Here is a 13,579-nt window from a genome sequence, read left to right as displayed (position 1 = left end):
AATCTGAAACAACATTGTAAAGAAGAGTGGACCAGAAGTCATATGGAAAATAATTATTTCAAGTTATTTCATGTCACACTGGTGTTCATCTGAGGTTGTATTTAAATCATTTTAGAACCTGTAAGGACAAAATGATTTTTTGTTACATCCTGATTACATGAAGCCTAAGAATTAAAGGAGTGTGTACTTTAGTTTTTACAATGCCTGTACAATTAGGGAACACAGAGTGGGCCAAGAAGAATCAGAGAAGCCTCTCAGATTAGAGAAAAAACCTAAAATGAGTCTACTTTCCTTCAACATGAGTACTGAGACTGAGGTCCTGTGCACAAACACCGATGATACAGAGGTAGAAATTCATCAGTGCTGCTACTGTTTTTGAACAGTGTATAGATGTGGGGCAAAGCCAATATTGATGATCCACTTTATACTCAAGACACAGCTAATAACTAACAGGTAAACCTCCACCCACCCTCCAACCAATTTTAAAGTTTCAAAGACAAGGTCTATTATATTGTATAGCTTTCTTGTTATATGTAAAATTGTATTGTATTTATTTAAATTTTTACTTTTTAATTATTTTACCTGCATTTTTTAATCACTCTTATATTTAAATGTTCATTTGCTATTTTATCTAGGGATTGAGAGTAACGTAGTTTCTATTCTCTGTATGTCCTGTACATGTGGCAGAATTGACAATAAAGGTGACTTTGACTTCATGTTGTCCATGTAAGTCAGAAGAGAAGTCACAGGTCAAGTCAAATTTGTATTATTTTCTACTTTATTTTTTGGGTGTTAAATTAATTCAATTTCTTGTTGAAAGGTGAGGTCATTCTAAAAAGCCAGTGGCATTACATCTGTTGATTTAATCCACTCTGTCCACACTCACGAGTGGTGTTATTTTAGCTGTAGTCATGTGACTGACATCCAGTCCTCAGCAGGTTAACTCTGTACAAAAACAAAGCTGCTTTTTATTTTCATCAGTATTTTTTTATGAAAAACAATTTTCCTTGTGCATGAAGACCAAAACATATTTGTCTGTTCCTAAATACATTTTTGTTGATATGATACATAGATTACAAACTGTATGAAATGAGACCAAACCAAATTAAAAAAAAAAAAAAAAAATTCGATTCAAATGCATTCAAGAGAAATATAGACTGATTTGGTCCATGTTGTCTTTTGTAGTCTTTGTGTTCACAGAATAAACACTGTTCACCCACCAAAACACAAACTACACTTAAAAAGTCCCAACATTTTATTTTCTTAGCGTCATTTCACCTTATTTGTACTAAAATCATCAGTATGTCTTTACCTTTATATAATGCAATCTTTTAATATACAAGTATCAATAAGCATGATTAAAAGATCACAATGGCTTTGTTATGTCTGTGTTAAAGAATTTCCCATATCCTATTATATTAAAATATTTCATATATAGAGTCTGTATTTAAACAGAGGTTTTAATAATAAAAAGTGAGTTCCCATACAAGGCAATTATAGAATTTAATCAGATTGGGAGTCTCATAAATTAAACAATCAGAAAAAGAAACAAACAAACAGAACAGCAATGTCGTCAGAGGTGTTCTGAATATCCAGATAGAAAGAGCGAAAAGATGAGCGACAGACCAGACCGATGAAACCACCTTCCGCTGCCAAATCCAAACATTCGAGGCAGCGACGGCAACGAGGCTGATCTGCCTTCAAACACCTTTAAAATTCAGGCTTTCAAACAACAGAGTCTACAGATTTGTTCACCACACAAGTATAATGACTGTCAAATAAAAAGCACACGCTCTCTCCTTCAGGTACAATATTAGAGTGTTGTTAGAGCTCAGCTGCTGTGTGTACAAATACTCCAGGTGACACCCAAAAAACAAAACAGTCTTTTTGCCGGTTCCTTTCTGTCTTATAAACTAGTCTTAAGCGTACGTATATATGTTTGACTCTTATTAATAAAGACTGTGCTTTTTCCAAACACAAACACTTCACACATCTGTTTTCCTGCACTGTTTCTGAGCACTACCTCAGTTAGACAGCATTGTTCTGTGAGAATAAACACTGATTCATTCGATCATTGACACAATAATCATCCAGGATTTCTTGTTTCTTCAGCAGGGTTCAAAAGTGCCCAATAAGCATCAGAACCAATTATTTGTCACATCCTCGTCACATGACTTGATTGGGCTGATGCCTCGTGTTAAGTTCAGCTCGGGTTTCCCCCCCTCAGAGATATGGTGGACCACAGCTGAAGAAGGACCAAGAAGCGACCTTGAGTGTAGTCTCACTCACACGCATACACACTCTCACACCATATACATATATACTCGCACACATACACTGACGCACATGTTCGCTTCAATGTTCCCTCGTCTCCGCAGCCACACTGAAGATTATTTGGAGATTTGCTGTTGGAGGTGAAGGAGGAACTCGTAGTACGACAGGGCCGACTCTGTTCGGTCCTCGATCATGTTTTGCATAAAGCTGGCTTTCAGCTGGCTCTCGTCCCTGAGTCACATGATAATGGGTGGGAAATAAGAACACAATGAGAAGACGTGAGTTGGGATTGCTCCTACATATTCAGGTACTAAAGATGTGCAATTTAAAATACTTTCATTCATTTTAACAGGGAAGAAGAGGAGATGCTAAAGTTTTTCAGAGCATTTCCTTCAACATAGCACAGTTGCAAAGCCTATATTTTACTATTTTGTTAACATGAAGTCTGTACTATAAAGGAGGGTTAGGAGGCCTGTTGACGACCGTCTGGGACTTTCCCATCAATAGTCGTGAAAGAAAAATTGATTTTTACTGACCAGTTAAAAAAGTGTGACGCAAACCAGAAACATAGACCATGGGCTTTCAAAGTAAAAGCTGTGCTTCAGCAGTACAACCAACACGTTTCAAAAGTAGCAACTTTTACGCTGGAGGGGAACGGTCTCTGTTTGCGGTCTGCACCACACTTTTCAGTTTCTTAACTGCTCAGTGAGTAGTCAATATCTGCCCTGCAAACTAGAGGCAGCAACTCCATGCCCACCAAAGCTACTGTAAGGTGGTTTTCGATGCTGCTTTGTAATCCTCTTTGCTTGTTACACAGATAGCAAAAAGGTCTATTGGTTTAAGAGATCATCTACAGTTTTTGTCTTTACTTATCAGCCTCAACAGGAAATACAGTCCCTCATAAGCCACTTGCCTTACTTGATTTATACATTACATTATAGTTAGTATCATAAGCGTTAAAGTGCTATAATCCTAAAGGCACAGGGTGGCTTGTATTTTTTAGACCCTTTTGTTTTGCTGGGTTCTGAAAGATCAAGTCTGAAACAGTCTTATATGCCCTGAGAAAACATTAAGTCAACACATCACCCTATAAAAAACAGTTACTATAGTGAAATTTTAGCTGTTATATAGATAAAGCTATAAACTGATCTTGATCTTTTACCTGTGGAAGAGTGTGGGAAAAACTGACAGCACTACAAAAAGTATCGGTAGTTTATAACAGTTCTTAGCTAGACCACCAGGGAGCACACTTTTTACTTTTGCAACTTAATTCATTCTTTTCTAATACCCAGTGAGGCCCCACCTGATGATATGCAGGGAGGGGAAAAATGGCCTCTGATCTCTCAGCCAACCAATGAAAGCTCTGGTTCTCTGAGACTCTGCAGTGTCCAGTTCCGGAAGCAAATACTGTGAGAGGACAGTAACAGTTTTTGTTATCAGCAAGTAGGGGAAGGCGTCAACATATGGAAATGTAGCTGGGCTGCATGTTTTGAGAAGTCTTGTTACAGAGATAGAGCAGTTGACCCAAAGTAAGAAATCCTACCAGATTATCAGGCACAGCAGCGTAGTTTGGAACTCCTAGGACCTGTGTGAGGAAGTTGGAGTGGCAGTTTCGTCCAATCCACAGGTATATCACCTTTGGGAAGAGAATGAGGTTCATTTAAATATCTTTAACTGAAGAGCAAGAAGATTACAGTACTGAGAACTGTGACTGAAGAGCTGAACACCTTTAAGTACAGCTCAGGAAAGCTCATAACTGATGTTTTTAATCTAGAACTGTGCTACATGGTTACATAAAATGTTGAGTGTACAAGTTATTATCAGGCGTGGGGGGAGAATGATTAGTGTCATGGAGAAAGCTGGAGTAAGGCTTCATCACAGAGCTACACATTTGCATAAGTCACACAGAGAAGAGGCACTAGTGATACAAAATGTACAATTCAGTGATTTCTCATTTTCCAGAAAAGGAAATCTCTCAATCTCTCTCACTATGCCAATATTAGCACCTTTTAAAAAGCCAGAAAAAAGGGCCATCTAAAGAATCTTTAGCACTGCTGCAAATAAGTAGGAAAAATGTAGGAAATAAATTAAATGAGACATTCAGGATGGGAAATGCCAAGCTGTAATTTTGCCCGACATTGAAAATTGTTAGCTTGCTCTAAGAGCTCATCTTGAAACGCACAATTCCAGCATCCATGAGGAAAGCTCCTTCCCTGCTGAGCTTCTCCACAGACAGCTGCAGCAGTCTGGGCTGAGGGATGGTCCGCTCGTTGATGTTTAATGCTCCCTGAAGATGGAGAAAAGAAAAGATCACTTAGTAATGAAGAAAAGCTGAAAATAAATAAAATCCTTCCGAAAATGGTTTTAGTCCAGTCATGTAATCTTAAAACTACACATTACGCATAAAAAGAAATAAAACACAGGGCTTTGAAACTTAAATTCATCCTCCTCACCTCGTCAGTCAGGTCGTCGACACGGTACAGAGCAGGATGGATCATCAGCATGGCGTAGGCCAGTGGCTGGTACTTCAGCTGAAGCATGGCAAACACCCGGTCATCCAGCCTGGTGCTGGTGCCTGTCCTGAAGGCTTTCTGCAAAGCGCACATATAAACACACCAAAAACCTTCAATGACGACTCAGTGGTGGCGTATTCAAGAAAGGCCTCTGGAAGTAGAGCCAGTTAGTGTTAATGTTCATAAAAATTCGTGAATTTAGCAAAGAGAGGATATAGTAGATCGATCTTTACACCAAACAAAGGTACGTTTAAGCACAGGGAAAGGTTGAAAATCAGTCAGTGGAAAAGATTAATGGCAGTGTAGCAGTTGTGTAAACCAGCCAACCTGTTTGAGCAGCGCAAGAATGTAGAGCGGGAAGAGTCTGAGGCAGGCCGGAACCAGCAGGCCAGGCTGCTGGATTGTCAACACAGACTGCCGGTAAGACATCAGCGAGTCGATAGCAGCGTTGGTCATTGCGTCTCTTGCATCGCTCAGACTTGCCGTCACCGAACGGTCAACAGCTGTGGAGAGGGACATTAAGAACTTTTAGGCAGATATTTGTGGGATTAAATAGAAGGGCTGTCTCTACAAACAACACCGACTACCAGAGTAGTTTAAAAGAGGCTCCAGTCTCACACCAGTTATGAGACAATCATGCATTTTAGGTCTGATATTGTAATATAAGGGGCGCTGTTCCTAGACCATGTTCAAAACGTAAAAAAAAAAATCTGTGATCAAGACCTCAATAATTACACTTTTTAAGACAATGTTTTTTTAAAATCAGACTTTTATGAACCTTTCTTAAATAACTGAAACAGAAATATAATACTTCTCTTTACCAGAATATGGTAAACTAAATATTTGTGTGATTAAAAGATGAACTTTCTAAAAAAAAAAAGATTCATTAAAATTTTATCTGCTAATCTAATTCACCTAACAGCAAAATTGTTACTGTTAAAATTCACAATATGTGTGACTTTACAAAAACTTATTTTCCTTCATAGTAACGCTCTTCTAATAACATTTCAATGGAGACTATGATGTGAATTCAGTTTGAGGAAATTAAATAAATTTGTGTTTGACAGAATGAATGACCTGCAGGCCTGTGGCTATATTGGTTCTTGTGGGTAAGCGACAGTTGTGTTGGTGGGCCAGTAAAAGTCTGATCTACTTACCCAGAGGGTGGAAAGAAAAACATGCTGAACACTGCTAAGTGACCCAATTTTATGCAGTAGGACATTTAACTACCAAATGAATTTTCTGTGAATTTAAAATGAAAAAATACGTCTGTCTTTGAGATGTTAACATTTGTGACATGACCTGTAAAAAATGCTTATATTTCCCAGCAGAGCTTAGCATTAGGATTAGTGTTTATAAATCTTTTTGAGTATTAGCCTTGTGTATATTACAGTTGTGAGTTGATAATCATCATTCACATGGCATGGCTGCGCCTTACTATGCATTTGAAGTCACAGTACTAAAACAGCCATGCTCCACCTGATTGTTATAAGATTAAAATGAAATAAACTCTTCTGAAACATAATATCAGTATCTGTTCTCCAAGTTAACATCAGATGAGCCAGCACAGATTTGAATGCTCGGTTATAGAATGGTCGCTAGGACACCGCAGCTGTCACCACTCATCACCATCTGTCAGTGCTTATAACAGCGAAGACGATGAAAACCCTGTGAGGATTTAGGATCCAGCCAATTAAAAGAGTATTAACTGTGACAATGAAGAATAATCGCCTAGTTATGCTTTCCACAAATCCAAGTTTATCCAGATTTTACAAACACACAATCACGTATCCAGAAATTTACAACTGGTGAAGACAAAGCTCTCACACTGTTACTTCACTTTCACATTTCTGCCTACAATTATTATATACAAGTTTCAAAACAAACATAACTGGTAATAACTCTTAAGTATGCAAAAGAGATGTGCAAACTGACCAAATAAAATTAAGTATGAGTGGTAAAAAAAATAACAAAATAATTGTAAAACTTTATTATCTCATGTGAAATTTTAGAAAACAGTTTAGCACGTACCCATGCAAGCCAACAGCCCAGTGATGGCTTGAACATCAGCCCCAGCAAAGATATCCGACAGAGAATTCACCACAGGGAGACACAACGTGTGCACGCGGATCCTCCTCTCTCCTGTAAGGGACCATTCATGTTATTTAAACATATTTTAGTTCTACCCATTTATTGCATATAAAAATGTGTAAATAATAACATCTGCTTTTCATTCGATAAAATTACACTAAGTAGTTCCATCTTATATAATAATAATATTCATAAGTCACTATTTGCATGGATGTTTTTTTTTCCATTTATCAACACTATTCTGCAAAAAGATAAGGAACCCAACAGGCTCGTCTAAGTGAGCATGTGCGTACCTTTGCTGGAGGTGTAAAGCAGCGCAGCCTGGAAAGAGACAACCTGCATGTCATCAAGGTTTTCCTCGATGGACATCTGAACTGCGAAGCCGGCGTCTGGGTTGACGTTGGGGAGGGACAACAGATCTGTGGAGCGCACAAAGAAGTTTCCGTGGAACGTGTGGATGGACAGACCTGCATAGGAACAGAGAGAAATAAAAATCAATTAAACTGGACTGCATTATCTTAAAAGGTAGCAAAAAACAGAAACCATGAATGAGTCCAAATGTGTTTTCCTCTCTATAATGACTCAGAGTTTAAGCTTTTATGTCCAATTTCCATGATGAGCAAATACAGGGCTACAAAGACCTTGGTGTTAGCAACAGTAAGCATATACTACTAATACTTTTACCAATAAATCAAACATGTAAAGAGAAACTTGAAACCATATTTGGGAATTTATCGCTGTAAGGAAAAGTTTTGAACCAATTACCAGGATTTCTAAAAATGATTTTTGAGTGAAAATCAAAACTATTTGTATTATTATTACTATTACAAGTGTGTTTATCTAATTGTGCCTTGGATGATGATGAATAGACCACATTTTATGCCAAATCAGTGCAGAGTTGCTAATTCCAAAGTTTATAAACAACATCATGCAACGGTAACCTTCACTTCTATTCAACACTCAATCATCTTTAGCTCTTTTGTGCCCACAGACCTTTGGTGCAGCGTATCCTCATGACAGCCTCAAAGCCAATTTTCCTGGTTAAATATCTCTTCAGATCCTTCTGGAAGCGCTCAACCTGAGCTGGGTTATGCTGGTGGTGGTAGGATGGGTAGTAGTAAACGCTCCCTGCTGAATATCTGGATATGCATCCTGCAATAAAGAGAGAACACACAGAAATGGAGAGAAAAAGCTTTAAAGTTTTGAAAAAACAGACTGGTTAAGAATTTCTATTAATTTCCATCTCGTTAGGGAAGAAATAAAATCTGATAGCATCGATTCTGTAATCAGATTTCCTCCCATTAACAACAAATATTTTTGTGCTTAACGTTTTTACCACTCAAGAGTTTTAAAATCTAGGAATATGAGGGGATTTTTAAGCAAGAGGTTAACATGATAAAAACAATAAAAGATCCACTGCATCCATCTTTTCCCTCCATTGTCCCCCTCCAGTCCATTGAGGTGAGATTTACCAAGAGATGCCAGGTCACAGTACTGAGCACTGAGCAGGAACAGGTCTACAGCCACCTGCTGGCTGGAACAGTCCAGAGCCAGCTTCTTGTAGAAGTCTGTCGCCGGCGCTAAGTGCTGGATATCCTGAAAGGAATGCACATCAGATAGCGCCATGAACATAAAGTGTAAATGTAAAGCAACAACTCAAAAGTCGTCCAAAGTAAAACAAATTTTTACAGTTTGTGGAAAAGCTGACATTTTTTAATCCTGATTTAACCCTCTGGTTTAAGATCACCAAAATCAAATAACTCTAAACATAAAAAGGTAAATCTTCTCTCTCTCTCTGTCTCTGAAAAGTTAGTTTTTCTACAATAAATCTGATCTTATTCCAAAAAAAATGCTTTTATTTTGCATTTACTAGAAAAGTTTAAAACTAGCTGTCAAACATTCGTCATGTCCATTTTTGTTCTATGACTGACTTGAAACACTAGTCATTAAGACTTACTTTGTTTAATATAGTTATGGCAACTGGTGTCTACATATAACACAATGGTTATATTTAAATCCCGCTGTATACCATTCAGCACACTTCTCTCATTACCTTGGCAGATGCCCGCTGGTTGGGGTCCTCTCTCGACTGCAGTGCCCCAACACCGAGGTTAGGCAGCTGCGTTTGAAACACTGACATGCGCCCTCCAGTGGGGGACAACAACTTAAAGGCTGCTTGCAGAGCTGAACCCAGGGCGGACTGCGTCTCCATCGTCTTCTCAAATAAATTTGGCAGGCTCTTCAACAGATCCTGCACAAGCTGAAAGGCAAATGGGTGGACATGAGTCATATTTTTATGACGTGTTATCGCTATTAATCAGAGAAAACGGATATGAATATAAAGCAGCAATCAATTTTACTTCCTACATAATGTAAACACATAGTAAACTGTTACACTGAATCTCAGTTTCAGAATACAGTCATTTATAAATTAAACAACACAGGACTTTAACAAAATGTGCATATCTGACCTCTTTGCTTTCATTGAGGTTTACTAGAAGGCTGTCTGGTGTTGGTAAAAAGATATCTGTAGAGAACAAAACGTATTTATTTAAACAAATATAACAGTAGGTAATGACAACCATAAATCAAACAGGCGAACAACCATAAAGTGGTTTCATTAAGAAATAAGAGTCACTGCATGTATTGCAACAGTTTTTACAAAGTTTCGCTTAAAATAAAGGCGAAAAAACATAAATGTACTAATTTACCAACATGGCATTCATGTTTAGTGAGCCAGTAAGTCTGTGACCTTATATGTTTGCTGGTTCTCGATTCCTGCAGCAAGTGGGCACACAGCTGATGTCAAGTTACTGTGATAATGAAAGTGTGGCCTTTGCCGTCAGCTGCGTCTCACCTTCTATGTCAGACACGATTAGCATCTGAGGCTGGGAAAGTCCTTCCTGGAGGTTGTAGAAGTGGATGGTGCTGTCAAAGGTGATGAAGCCTACCTTAGTCCGTGAGTCTCCAGGAAGTCTAGGACACATAAACACACACTTCAGTAAAGCTTGCCCTTATGTGTCAGAGATAACCTATTTTCATCGAAGTTAGCAAAGACCCAAATTAAGATCCTTCCATTAAGATATTATGTTGGATCGTGTTACTGCACATTACAGAAAATAACCATCTGTTGATCAAATATGTAGACAGGTGGTCAGAGTCAGCCTGCCAGGGGGTCCAGTTTGTCCTATATAAAAGGGATCAACCTTCATGTGCAAATATTAACTGTACATGTTTAATATGAGTATCGTCCACCAGAACAGTGTATGACAGAAAATAAGGTACACTATGTTGCCAAAATTATTCGCTCGTGTACCTTCACATGCATATGAACTTGGGTGACATTTTATTCTAATCTATAGGTTTTCATATGATGTCAACCCACCCTTTGCAGCTATAACAACTCTTAAACTCTTCTGGGAAGGCTTTCTTTACGGTTTAGCAGTGTATTTATGGGAACTTTCGATCATTCTTCCATTCCATTAAGCTCTCTACAAACTGTTCTTGAGCTAATCTAAAGTTCAAATAAAGTTTGGAGATTTGTAGCGAATGACTGGAGAAAGTCGGCGACCTCTGTGCACTATAAGCCTCATTGTTGCACAGGTGGGATCCTATCACAGTACCATGCTGGAATTCATGGAACTCCTGAGAGCGACCCATTTTTTCACAAATGTTTGTAGAAGCAGGCTGCATGCCTAAATGCTTGATGTTATACTAAATACGGAAAATTACTGTTTAAAAGGCTATTTTGTCAAAAGGACTCTAATGAATCAAAATTAAAGGTTGTACATACGAATTGATGTTGTCCAGCAGTGACTGACAGAACACATTTAGGTAGCCTGTCTCCACTGCATTGTGGGAAACGTCCAGAACGAAGAGGTAAACAGCAGGCTGGGGTGGCCTCAGCTGAACAAAATCAGAGCAAACACAAGCTAGTTAAAGCAGGGTTAATAAAAAGAGACAAAATTACTATCATGTACACAGAAGACTGCACAATTTCCAACCCTCAGAATTTAATTTAGCAGGTTAAAATAGCAAGTTAAAAGCTTAAAGTAACCACTAACTGACTTTGCCCTGAGACAGAGTCCTGGAAAGTATTTTCCCTGCAGAAGGCTACACCTCTCCCACCATCTTTTTTTTTTTTTTTTTTTTTTTTTTTTTTTATTAATCAACTGATAATACAAACTTAACGAGTGATGTTCAGGTAAATTATAAATCGTATGTAGGTCACGCTCAAAGCAAAAGCCAACATTTCTCTGCACATCTTGCAGAATCTCTGCTTCTTTGGTCTCTCCTAGTCTCTGTTTTTCTGACATTACTTTGTTATGACAGGTCTCACAAAGGTTTCCCTCTCTGCATCCCAGGCTGTCTCTCTCCCTCCTCGTCTCTGTTTGTCTCTCCCACCATCTTTGAAATCTCCCTCAGCTTTCAGATCATAATTCTTCAATTTTACATCACTCTGAAAATGCCAGTTTTATAATAGCATGGATTTAACTGGTGACAGATGCAATGTTAAACACCTACCATGTATTCTGAAGGAGCAATGAACTCAATGGTGGCATTCTGGACCTCAGGTCTTTTGTGTGGTTCTCCATATGATCTGCTGACAGGGTTGTACATGAACTCCTCTGGAACTACACACAAACACACAAAACTTCCAGTGAGATTTTAGTACTGAGTCAGATCTTCTACCTGAGGTGAAAACACATATAAACTAACAAAATCTTCTTTCCAAAGTAGGTGACATTATTCTCTCTTTGTACTTAATCTGTGGGTGGAAAAAAAACCCCTCCTGTTACTTACCATCATTAACCCGATAGCAAAGGTTGCACTTCCACCTTCTCTGGTCCAGGAAAGAGACAAAGGGATTGATGTAGGTTCTGCAGAACCGACACCTAACAATCGTGCTGGATGTCACAACAGGAAGCTGCTGTATTTATAAAAGCAGATGAGAAACAACTTCTGTGAGATGAGAGCCTCAAGGCAAACATTATCTGGTATGCAGCTTATTTCAATAAAGACGTTTCTTGTTGCTGTCCAAGCTGTGAAATGTCTCTGGAATTTGTGTCCTCAATTAACAGGGAAACATAAACGTAGTCACTGTGATAGATTTTGCCCAGGGGTGTATTAAGTCAAACCCTACTGGGAAATAAACAGCTGTTAGGAAGACACTGTTTAACCAATACAAATTTGATGCAGCTCATGCATCTTTTTAAAGATAATATAGCTGTTATATGTTGGTGTTATATGAGGATGAAACGTTTAAAAATGGCTCTGGGAATGCCTCATTTTTAAAAGCACCACTAATGAGATTAGACAATTAGCTCCTGTAACATATATATGATTTCTGTGGGGAATTCATTTAATGAACTATAAGTCACAGGCATATGTTTAAGGAAGAAGCCAGAGGAATGAGGCACCTATTCCAGAAAGACACAGAACAAACTCATTCACTCTGAGTTAAGCATGTGTGTGCCACTAAGTAAAGAGGAAAGTCTGTTCCACTGAAGGGAGACATTACCGCACTTTTATCATTCAAACCAGACATGCAGCAGTTAAAGCAGCAGAAAGAGTCAATATCCTAACGCTACATTTTATTCAATGCAATCCTCTTATTTATAATTTAGTCTTTTGTCAATGTGTGATAAGTGCCAATTGCCAGGTTTGACCCAGTGATAATGATGACATAAAACTGCATGGAAGCGTTTAAGATCAAGACAAATTCTTATCCACTTCAAATGAGAGAAAAACAGACAAAAACAGAAGTTAATACATGCAACCTATATTCATAAACAGTCTATAAATATTCTCACCATATGACATAGCTATGACAGCGATATATGGAGAGAAATTTGTCTTAAAGTGTTAGTGCGTGAAATGATTAATACATGTGCAAATGCATAATACTGCAACCCCTGCATTCATGTAAATAACCAAAATAAGTCACTGCTTCGAAAGACATTTGAATGCTGGGAGAAAACGGAGACATCTGAGCTTTGGGTGTAACCCAGTATCGTTTCACATAGAGCAGACCTTTTTTCTAAACAGACAGAAATACCTCGCCACCCTCTGTCTAAAAGCCATTAACCTACACCTCTAATTGTTGATACATGATAATGACTACACACATTTGTGACTAAATTGTCTCCTATGTGTCACCAATATTATGTGTATAACTACTTAAATGTGAGGACAGAAATCAGTGCTGTCTCCTCACACTCAGGATTGATCATAAAAGTGGTAATGATAGTAAACATAGGCCCCGGGTAACAAATCTCCAGCTGGGATTGTGGTGATGTGTATGACATGTAATTAATGTTCTCTGCTTTGAAATAAACGAAAGATAGACTCAGCACTTGTTGCTGAAAACCTGCTGGCTTGCAGCTGAGGTTCACAGTGGAAGCTGTTGGAGTAACTGACCCAGTTAAACTGACTGACAACTTAGAATGAACATTCAATAATAAATTGACACGTTACCGAGAGGTCTTTGAATGGGTGAAGCAGCAAGCCCAGTGGCATCTTGGCTTTATTGAGCAGAGACTGGGTCTGAGGGATGCTGGTCAGTGTAGAGCGAAAAACTCTGGAAGCACACAGAGTGGCAAATTCAGCGTTTAGGCTGTGTGCACTTAACACGAAACAGTGATATGATTGATGTCCCACTTTAAACAAAGCATTTCTTAACCATTTATAATTTTGAGTTT

General features: G+C 38.4%; 1 protein-coding gene across 3 annotated transcripts in view; it reads right to left on the bottom strand.

Annotated features, from left to right (window-relative positions):
* Window positions 1-1,484: 1,484 nt before the first annotated feature.
* Window positions 1,485-13,579, bottom strand: part of sec24a (SEC24 homolog A, COPII coat complex component) — a 35,172-nt gene continuing 23,077 nt past the window's right edge. For 2 of the 3 annotated variants that reach the window (XM_085470809.1, XM_085470811.1), the window contains 17 exons: window positions 13,356-13,458; window positions 11,682-11,808; window positions 11,403-11,512; window positions 10,672-10,784; window positions 9,736-9,854; window positions 9,350-9,405; window positions 8,932-9,138; window positions 8,351-8,474; window positions 7,872-8,030; window positions 7,172-7,345; window positions 6,819-6,929; window positions 5,115-5,290; window positions 4,728-4,865; window positions 4,457-4,561; window positions 3,818-3,910; window positions 3,578-3,681; window positions 1,485-2,505 (listed from right to left, as the gene is read on the bottom strand). In XM_085470809.1, coding sequence (XP_085326935.1) covers window positions 2,391-2,505; window positions 3,578-3,681; window positions 3,818-3,910; window positions 4,457-4,561; window positions 4,728-4,865; window positions 5,115-5,290; window positions 6,819-6,929; window positions 7,172-7,345; window positions 7,872-8,030; window positions 8,351-8,474; window positions 8,932-9,138; window positions 9,350-9,405; window positions 9,736-9,854; window positions 10,672-10,784; window positions 11,403-11,512; window positions 11,682-11,808; window positions 13,356-13,458 — 2,134 coding nt within the window. In that variant the 3' untranslated portion in view covers window positions 1,485-2,390. The remainder of the gene's footprint in view (window positions 2,506-3,577; window positions 3,682-3,817; window positions 3,911-4,456; window positions 4,562-4,727; window positions 4,866-5,114; window positions 5,291-6,818; window positions 6,930-7,171; window positions 7,346-7,871; window positions 8,031-8,350; window positions 8,475-8,931; window positions 9,139-9,349; window positions 9,406-9,735; window positions 9,855-10,671; window positions 10,785-11,402; window positions 11,513-11,681; window positions 11,809-13,355; window positions 13,459-13,579) is intronic. The other variant, XM_085470810.1, reaches the window with a different exon arrangement.

This window comes from Copadichromis virginalis, linkage group LG10 (genome assembly GCF_057382275.1).
Source record: "Copadichromis virginalis isolate Kocher_CV1m ecotype Utaka linkage group LG10, C_Virginalis_male_GT1.1, whole genome shotgun sequence".
Classification (NCBI taxonomy): domain Eukaryota; kingdom Metazoa; phylum Chordata; class Actinopteri; order Cichliformes; family Cichlidae; genus Copadichromis; species Copadichromis virginalis.
Note: the sequence above shows the minus strand (reverse complement) of the source record. Positions and strands in the feature narration are given on the sequence as shown.